Source organism: Chanos chanos, chromosome 16 (genome assembly GCF_902362185.1).
Source record: "Chanos chanos chromosome 16, fChaCha1.1, whole genome shotgun sequence".
NCBI lineage: Eukaryota > Metazoa > Chordata > Actinopteri > Gonorynchiformes > Chanidae > Chanos > Chanos chanos.
Genome location: NC_044510.1, coordinates 14,819,207 through 14,829,113, shown reverse-complemented (window position 1 = coordinate 14,829,113; position 9,907 = coordinate 14,819,207). Strand labels below are relative to the sequence as shown.

The following is a 9,907-nucleotide window of genomic DNA, read 5'->3' as shown; positions in this document are numbered from 1 at the left end:
GTATTAGACCAAGAAAAGGGATGCGGCTCACGCGCTGCTGGCCTTAATGGAAAGAGCTTCTCGTTCAAACAATAGCTAAAGAGGAATCGGCATCGGTATCGGCATCATCGAGGTCTGACGCGACCTTTACCTAGTGCTTCTCCTTCCTTTGACTTTTGCGTGAGTATGTGTCGTGCCACGCACGCACGCACGCACACACACACACACACACACACACACACACACACACACACACACACACGTTCTCTCTTTTTCAGTTCAGTCTCTCATGGCTTCAGTGTTTTGTTTTGTCAAGGTGATACCCTCTGGGTAGCCTCCTGTGGCTGTTTTCTGTTTTGTTTTGTTTTTTTTTTGTACCATGGGTGTTCCTCACCTTTAGCATAGTTGTGTGTGTGTGTGTGTGTGTGTGTGTGTGTGTTTGTGCTCTGTCAGGTCTGTCTTTCTGGCCAGGCCTTGGGTCGTGGTAGGGCGTTAGTCACACACACAATTAAAGGTGATTCTGTTTTAGGTTAAAATAGTCATGCATTTATTGCATGTATCAACATCAGAATTTTTCCCCAAAATAACCTGGCTGTTATTATTATCATTATTTTATTTTTTTTTTTAGATCAGCCTGACTCATGGGGAATGTGTTTCTCCATCCTTTTTTAGCTAATTGGACAGTAATTTGTTCCTTGTTTTAAATGAGCAAGTCATAGTTAAAGAGCAGTGAGATTTTTAATTGTGTGTATGTGTGTGTGTGTGTGTGTGTGTTAGGCCAACCCAGAGAGGTCACACAGGATTGTTTGAAACTTGAGCGAGTGTATGTTTGAAACTTGAGCGAGTTTCAGTTTGAAGCTAGTGGCTCAGCTGGTAAGGCACATGATGTATGTTTTAACGCAGGCAATGGACACAGGGCAATAGTGTAGTGAAGTTCAATGCGTGACAGTGGTGAAATTCCTCAGTAAAAACTTTTCCACTTCTCACACTTGTGTTACAACACAATACGGAAAGTGGACCTGTATTTTCACACGGGCAGTGCACACAAACACCGACCTCTTAGGTATACAGAGGCTGACAGTCATTGTAGGTCAGTGTATTTCAATTCTAAACAATTCCAATAGCTTCCCTCTTAAACCACACACTTAACCCCCCCCCCCCCCCTCCACACACACACACACACACACACACACACACACACACACACCCTCCCACATGCAGAGCGGAGCTCCATCTTGTCTTGTTTGGAAGAGGTGGTCAATAGTTTTGTTTTGTTTTGTTTTTTTTTTGATGCAGAATGAAATAGTTGAGGAGAGAGATTCATTGCTTGTCATGTGTTTGATGAAATTTAAAACCAGGACAGGACAGGGTAGACCAAACCTCTTAAGTCATGATTAGTAAGGGTTTTTTTTTCTGCATGCCATTGGAAAGGGGGGGGGGGTTGGTGAGCTATAAATGTTAACCACCCACGGTTCAAACGTCATTTTTTGACATCTCTATGACTACTTATACACCATGTTAATTTCCACTTACACCTAAAGTCAAACGTCATACCAACCTTGACAAATTCTGTCAAATCATCACCCCAAGTCACGCCACATCACTCAAACGTCACGTCATCAGTGACACAGCAAAACCTCACTCACTCCCAGTCTGACCAGTATAAGATCACCCCAGCCCAGTATCACCTTTGTTTTCACATGCCCAGTAAAGTTAAAGAAGAACCGACAGGCTGTAAGATCAGACTGGAAGTAAGGAATAACACCTGAAACGTATTACGACTTTTTTTCCTTGAAATATGATGACTGAATTCTCATTAAATTACTACTTTATTCTCGTAATATTATGACCTTTTTTTCTAAATTATGACTTTATTCTCGTAATATTACGACCGTATTCTCCAAATCTCAGAATTCTTTTTTTTCCCCCTCAATTTGGCCCTAATACGTAGTTGTATGTATCTGATTCGTGTGTGTGTGTGTGTGTGTGTGTGTGTTTTTGTTACCATTGAATATGAGCTGATTTCAATTCTATTCCTCCGTCATCTGAACGCCACAATTTGAATTGGCCTAAACACTGACACATTTAAAACGTTTGAATGCATTTTAATTGTTCTCTCTCTCTCTCTCTCTCTCTCTCTCTCTCTCTCTCTCTCTCTATCATTTGTTCTCGTGCTGTGTTCCTTAACCTGTTGTCACCTCAGATTCCACGAGTTTTGCATACGGGGCTGGTGCATTGTCGGCAAGAAGCAAACGTGCCCGTACTGTAAGGAGAAGGTGGACCTGAAAAGGATGTTCAGTAACCCGTATCCTTTTGCTCCTCTTGATTTTTCCTTTTCTTTTCTTTCTTTTTTTTTTTCCTCTCAAATTCTGTCAAAGTTGAATGTTCTCATGACTGTGAGGAACCTTCTCCTCCAGGGAGTGAATCAGCAGATAATCTATTGTGCATATCCCAGTGGTGGATGTGCTGTCACCACCTACACACATTGGTTGTGTCTACAACTGCTTGTCTTATCCAGATAAATATTTAGTTTACCCACCGCCCTGTGACATTTAAAGGTGGGGAATTTGTTGAAACATGTTGGCCTGGAGGTTTCGATGGTGTAGGCGGTTCAGATGTTAAGACAGCTCCGCTACAAGGTGGGGTGCTTTCTCTCTGTCGTAGTTTAGGACCCCGCGGATCGCACAGCGATCCGCCTGCAATTACAAAGCCACTATGAACGGGTCACCTTCATCCGACGGCGAAGCGTGTCTATCCCGAAGGCGGCGGTCTCCCTCAGAACGATCGCCACGCCCCTCGTCCACACGGCACGAGCGGTCACCGTACGGTTTCTCAGGCTGTGGATCTCAACGTGACCCAGCACTTCGGCACAGATCCTTCCCCGTTCTTATGTTGTTAGGGTTCTTATGTTGTTAGGGTTCTTATGTTGTTAGGCATGCACAAGTTAGTCGTGTGGTTTCACATCCCCTGGCGTTTGAGGAAGCACTTAGCTCCACCCCCCCCCACCCCCCCCCCCCCCCCCCCCCTTCAATCAAAATGCCATAAAAGGACATCGATTTAATTAGGAATGGTAGGGGCAAGGAGCCTGTGTGTGAGTCATTGGGTCATCTAGGAACCGGTCTGAACATGTCAAGCTCTCATCTGTGGCCTTTATGTAAGAGAGCAGTGATTGAAACACAGTGGAATTATCAGGATTGGACTCACTGAGTCATTCACCATTACTCAACATCAGTCATCTGGCCCGACTGAGACCCTTAAGCCTGCGACATCCCAACAATCAACACTAAACATTAGTTCATTAGAGTTTAGAAAAACATTTGCAGAGCGGATTAGAATGGGGTTTTTTTCCCCTGTTCTCTACCCATAACTTCTTCATTTTTGCTTCTTCCTTTGGACCTCAAAGGGGACAGTGAGCCTGAGATATTACTGGTTTAGTATCTCTGAGATTCACTCACTGGGAAATCTCCACTGTGGTGTTAAGTGGGAAATTCTGCCTGAGCAAAGAGCGCTTTACTCCACTGCAGAGATTATGCCATTTCCAAGAAAGGCTTGGCACAAAAAAATCGAAAAAAGAAGCATCTCTTATCATAACGAAATTTATCCAGCAGACGCTAGTAATTTACCTAAAAATACAGTTACGCTGCAAATGAAATGTACCCTGTGAAAGTTTTAGGGAAGGAAACCAAAGAATGTTCAACTGCGGCTCAAGCTCCACTGACTTTGCACAACTTCTCTTTGTTCCAAACGAATGTCGTCCAGGCGTTTGTGGTTCCGTCAAAAAGTGACGTCTTTTTTTTTTTTTTCTAGCAGCTTTGTCACATTGACGAAGTGTGGCTACTGAGCTTGCTCTCAGCGTTCGTATCCATGGTGATGGGCCCTCACATCACTTATTCTTCAAACTACAAAGCAGTCACGGAGTCTCTGCCACGTAATCCGTTTTTGGGTATATTACTCTATCATAGAGTGAGTCATGTCGAAACGACCGGGGAACCGACGTCAGTTTTCGTCAGATAGTTCTAAAAAAAAAAAAAAAAGAGACTGAAAGTTTGCGAGTATTTGAGGAAAACGTGTAAGCGTTCAAGACGGATCCAAAACTAGACCATTGACCATTAAATTAGATGTGTGAAATATTTTAGGTCCTGTGTGTAACATTCAATTTGTGTCCACGTAACGGCGTAGAAGATTACAAATAAATAAATACATTATTTGTTTATTATTTAAACATTTTTCCCTTGTTATGTAAATAATGTGTCTAGAACATTTCAGTGACTGCAAAAACCACAGACTTTTTAATATTCGTTTGGCTTTTTTTAGTGTAAATGTTTAAATGTCTGTTTATTGTGGTGAACATGGTGCTGTGTTGGGTAATCTTTGGTTTCAGTGGGAGACTTCCATCCAGTAAATGGAAACGGATCCCCCCTGTTTCTATTTGACCTCCAGTTAGAGTAGTTTTCCTGTTAATACCTGAGGATTTACCAGCTCACACACGCAAATGAATGAAAAGATTTCTTTCCCTTGGTTTTACCAGAACTCAGTGGCTGTCATTTCTTAGAACAGAGAAAGATAACCGTGGATTAGCTAATCCCGTAGACTAAACTCGCTGCTCGGTCACTGAGATAACAAACATGGTGAGACTGCGGTTTTTTAAACCTCTCCGCAACCTGGGAAACTACCCTGCGTAACCCCGACTGTTAGCTGCAGAGAGCGAAGGAATGAGATGAGGAGGATATAGTCGATTTTTTGGTTTTGGTCCCCTCCCCCCTCCTCCCGCCACCCCCGTCCCCGTCCTGAATGAACGCTTACTGGGTGAAAATGTGCATGTGCAATTCATACACTGGTGGCCATAAGATATATATATATGTGTGTGTGTGTGTGTGTATATAAATATATATATGTATATATATATATATGTATGTATGTATGTATATATCTTAAGGCCGTCAAAGTTAGCACGTTAATTATGCATTTTTTGTGTGTTTTTTTTTTAACACCACCGAGGTGTTTTTTTAATGCCGTTAATCCTAGTATCTCAGGGCATATGGTTCAGTAAGTGAGCTGCCTTATCATCCGAAAATGTAACCAGACTTGTGTGTGTGTATAAATATATATATATATAATATGTATGTATGTATGTATGTATATATCTTTTGTTTTGTTTTTTTCCTTAACGTGATGTCGCTCAGCTGGGAAAGACCACATGTCATGTACGGGCAGTTACTGGATTGGTTACGCTACCTTGTTGCCTGGCAACCTGTCATCATCGGACTTGTCCAGGGCATTAATTACATCCTTGGGTTGGAGTAACTACGTCCATGTGGAGAGGCATGGGCGTGCCACACACACACACAAAACTGTAAAATCAAGGGCTACCTCCTTAGCCCAAATGACTTGGACTCACTCAAGGACTCTGTGTGTGTGTGTGTGTGTGTGTGTGTGTGTGTATGCGGGCGTGTGTGCGTGCGTATGTTTGTGTTGAAAAATTTGCGGAATGTACATAGCTTCCAGTATTTAAAGTAATCGCCGTTCTACTAGCAGTCTTGTGTTGGATGTATTCGGTTAATTTTTTTTTTTTTCCTGTTTTCTCAGTTTTTGGACTTCTAACACTGTGAAGCCTCAGTCTGAAATCAGTTGGTTGCGTCAATTTTGAGGACTTCCAAAAAAAAACCCCAAACAAACAAACAAAAAAACCCCAAAAAAGATAAAGTGGAAAGAAATACATCATTAGTCTTAATGTGTGTGTGTGTGTTTTTTGTTTTTTTTTTTTTTTTTTTAAGTATAAATTCTGTTCACTGAGGAACTTTGTCGATGCGGCACCTCGTAATCAACGCCAGCCGGGAAAACTCCGTCTCACCTTCTGGTCGGAACGGGAGTCTCAGCAGGTGCGGTCTGGTCCACAGCGGTTTTGCTTTTGTCTGTTCTAATGGTGTCATTAGAACACACTCACCTGCTCAGGAAGGAGCCCAGAGGAAAGCTTGTTCACGACACCGGACAGACGGACGGGTGGAACCGTTTTAACGGGGTGAAGGGGATCGCAGCTGCCCCCCCCCCACTGTTTCCCTTATTTGTTTGTTTTTGTTTTTGCATCCCCTGATTGGCTGATTGGCTGGGCTGAGCCATCAGAGGCTCCTGGAATACAGAGCCTTTTAAATCACGACTGTACGTTCAATTGTTTAAATAATATCGGTTCAAATCATCACTCAGTTGCCTCTCGAATCTTTGTCAAGTGTGGTTTCTCACACTGCTGTGCAGTGAAGGGTGTGTGTGCATGCGTGTGCGTGCGTGTGTGTGCGCGTGCGCGTGTGTGTGTGTGTAAAATAGATTGATTGTGATGATCAGTGTGACTGTGAGGACGGGACTGAATGAGCTTTTCAAATCGTATGTCCTTATCATTCACCTGCAGTAATACTGCTGTGCAGTGAAGGGTGTGTGCGTGCGTGAGTGTGCGTGCGTGTGTGCGCGTGCGTGTGTGCGCGTGCGTGTGTGCGCGTGCGTGTGTGTGTGTGTGTGTAAAATAGATTGATTGTGATGATCAGTGTGACTGTGTGGACGGGACTGAATGAGCTTTTCAAATCGTATGTCCTTATCATTCACCTGCAGTAATACACAGACAAGTTAGTTTATATCTATATCAATCGATCGATATTTTATATATATATAATATAATGAATATATGTATTTATTATTATTCATATAATTTATAATCACTATTTTATATACACACACACACACACACACACACACATATATATATATATATATATATATATATATATATATATATATGTGGGTGTGTATATATATATATATATATATGTGTGTGTGTGTGTGTGCGTGCGTGCGCGCACGTGTGTGTGCGTGCGTGCATATATACACACGTATGTAAGTGCCAGGGGGAAATGTAACTTCACAGTTCATTGAGAGGATCTTGAGAAAACCCCCTCTGCTGGAAAAAAACCAAAACAAAAAAAAAAGAAAACAATGAATGAGTCAGCAGAGTAACTGACTAATGAAACCTCGTGGCGCTTCTGTTTGCTTTAAGGTTGTATATAAAGGGAAGCCCCAGTCAGAGCATAGTCAGTCGTGAGTGAGTGAATCCTACCGCTCTCCTTTAGCAACCAGCAGCTCCCAGTCAGTCAGGATGAAACACACAAACTCCATCACAGGTAAATCGAAACCTCACACTCTGGTCACACTTTAATCTCTCTCTCTTTCTCTCTCTCTCTCTCTCTCTCTCTCTCTCTATCTCTACATCTAGGTTTTTAAGTGGATTTATCTGCCAGGAGACTGCCTCCTCAGAAAGGCAGAGGGAATGTTTAGGAGGTGGCGTGACAGGAGGATTATGTGTGTGTGTGTTTGTGCTGGTGTGGCAGGAGATCTGTAAAACGTGGTGTGTTCTCTCTGCAGGCTTTCTGTGCTGTAGCTTCCTTCTTATTTTCACTGGAGCCCTGTGCTTCCCATGTGTCACAGGAGACGGAGGTGTGTTCTCACCGCAGGTCGACTCTTTACCATACCTTTCACTCAGTGTTAACTATCCAGTTACTGCACTCACAGCAGAGCAGAACACCCCAGGTTTTATGGAACTATCACCGACTGACTCGTCAAACATAGTTTGTTTGTTTGTTTAATTCTTATCCTTTTTTGTTTTTTTCTCCCTCGCCTAGGTGACATTCTAGAAGTTTCTGGACCTGAGATCATTTCTCCTTCGTCAAGCCCGCAGTCAGTCTCAGTGTTTAATGTCAGTGAAGGTGGGTGGCAGTGTTTAAATCGTCTGTTTGACCAGTGATCGCTACCTTAAAGTCCTGCCGTGGCGTGGGGTCCGGGGGCTTCCCTTCCTGACGTGACCTGTTTGTTTTCGCAGGTCAGCGGCTAAAGATCTGCTGCACAGTGAACCCCGGGTTCCTCGAGGACGAGACCCTTGTTTATTGGCTGGTGAACAACAGCTTCTTGGAGAGATACTATGGCAACGACAGAGTGAAGACGGGGAGGGTCAGGTGAGCGCCGCTGGGAGAGTACAGAAATGACATCTCGTGTATTTCTTTCCATTTTTAGCTCATGAAGGGATAGATAAATCGAAACGGTTCAACGACCGAAGAAGTCTTTTTTTTCTTTTTTTTCCCCTCTTTTTCTCGAGAACATTGAAGAGCTTGTGACTTCATTACAGACGGCGACTTGTCTCTTGACTCTTTTTGCTTTGTCTGACTCATTTTTAGGATGATGGAAGATGGTAACGTGGCGCTGCTGGAGAGAAAACTGATATTTAAATGCGTTCACGAGCAAGACTTCAATTACACGTTCACCTGCGTAGCACAAAATCCTGTCGGTGTTGACGTCAGAACCGTGCAGCTCAAGAAAATATCCAGCAGAAGACAAAAGAGACTGGTGAGTGTCTCTCCCTCTTACACACACACACACACACACACACATATTACACACTCGTTTACTGAAATACTGGAGTTGAAATTGCCGTTTGAAAGGACGTATGTGTGTGGATGTACTGACCTGTTTTGTTTGTTTGTTTGTTTGTTTGTTTTTTTAATTCTCTGTGCAGGCACGATGTGATGACTTAGCGAAGAGATCATAGAGGAGAATGCCAAATTAAACAGGGAAAGAGGATCAGAGAAGAGGAAGAAGGACAACACTATCTACCATTTGTGTTTACATTCATTTTTTGTATAATAGTCTTCGGTGATGCTATTCTAGTGACTGAGACAAATGTTTGTGATGGTTGTTAGTTAATCCCTCATCTCCTGCATGGCTGTGGCTCATCTGTTCGAGCATGAGTGTCTGGTTTGAATGTGGCTAATTTCTTCTTAGGTGTCCCCCCCCCTTCCTCTCTCCCTCCCTCCCTCTCGTCTCTCTCTTTATCGTCATCCTGATGGCTGCTGCGGCTTCGTGGCTTCCTGCGCTGCTGTGGCTGTGTCGTCCACCCCAGCTGAGCCCCATGCTGTCTTATCATTCTTCATATTGTCTACTAGTTGTGTTTTCATTTTCATTATCACTTTGTTGTTTGTAATTTGCCCACTGGGTTGGCACCTATTGCACATCTGGCTGGTCTGTTTGATTCATTTCAATTTTTCTTTTCATTTCATATGATGTTGAGGGCAGCTAAGTATGCTTATTCAGATCATCTCCTTAAAAATGACTGACAAGGAGTGATATTTTGTCCTTTTTGTCGAATTACAAATGTCACATGTGAACCTGCAAGCTCTGAAATAAATGCATATTTTTCTAAGAATTTTTGAAGAAGATCATTTAGAAGTACCGTGATCACAACCCAATGGGCATTTAAGTATACATTTAACTGATCAGATAAGACATTCATGTTTTTATCCAATTCGTTGGTTGGGTATACAGGCTTGTGTGAACTGAAAATACATAAGACCTCAAGTTAGCCATCAATTAAAAACTAACCGAAAACCTACGTCTAAAATTAAACCGAAGCAGTATGAGCTTAAGATATGGATGAAAGTATCACAGTGCATGTGCTCCAACCACAGTAACTAAACGGTCGTTTACAAAGTATCATCAGAATCACATGTTGGTGACTATTTTTATCTGTGACTTCACATTTAGAGCACGAGTGTGTGAATATTTTCCATGAGTTCCCCAAATCAAGTCCACAAGCTCTCGCATTTTGCGCTGTAATCACTGTGAAGGTAATTTCAGGTGGTGGCGATAGCAGGGACAGTGTACGACGTAAAGGATGGCGTGCGTCCGTCGTGACGTAACAGCCATGACGTACGACCAAGGCGGAGTTGGTAATTTGAAAGTGGCGGGCAAGGAATTTTTCAGAGGAAGTCGCCCCAAACTGTTGTTTTAAAAATAATAACTAACGGTATCGAAAATATCCTTTGTTTGCCTCGGCTAAACGAGCGGATGTTGACGAAAACGTTTTTTAGTTTTAAACTGTGTCTTATTCGCCTTTATC

The 9,907-nt window shown here is 42.7% G+C and overlaps 1 protein-coding gene and 2 long non-coding RNA genes across 3 annotated transcripts in view; all 3 read left to right on the top strand.

Annotated features, from left to right (window-relative positions):
• rnf121 (ring finger protein 121) overlaps window positions 1-5,749 on the top strand; it is a 12,268-nt gene extending 6,519 nt beyond the window's left edge. Inside the window, exons 8-9 of the mRNA XM_030793512.1 lie at window positions 2,183-2,284; window positions 5,163-5,749. Coding sequence (XP_030649372.1) covers window positions 2,183-2,284; window positions 5,163-5,283 — 223 coding nt within the window. The 3' untranslated portion in view covers window positions 5,284-5,749. The remainder of the gene's footprint in view (window positions 1-2,182; window positions 2,285-5,162) is intronic.
• Window positions 5,750-7,034: 1,285 nt separating this feature from the next.
• On the top strand, window positions 7,035-7,726 carry LOC115829123 (uncharacterized). Its single transcript, XR_004025995.1, has 3 exons — window positions 7,035-7,142; window positions 7,384-7,455; window positions 7,641-7,726. It is a non-coding gene; the product is annotated as an uncharacterized LOC115829123 (long non-coding RNA).
• Window positions 7,727-7,870: 144 nt separating this feature from the next.
• LOC115829917 (uncharacterized) lies at window positions 7,871-8,617 on the top strand. Its single transcript, XR_004026001.1, has 3 exons — window positions 7,871-7,970; window positions 8,190-8,358; window positions 8,528-8,617. It is a non-coding gene; the product is annotated as an uncharacterized LOC115829917 (long non-coding RNA).
• The last annotated feature ends 1,290 nt before the right edge of the window (window positions 8,618-9,907 follow it).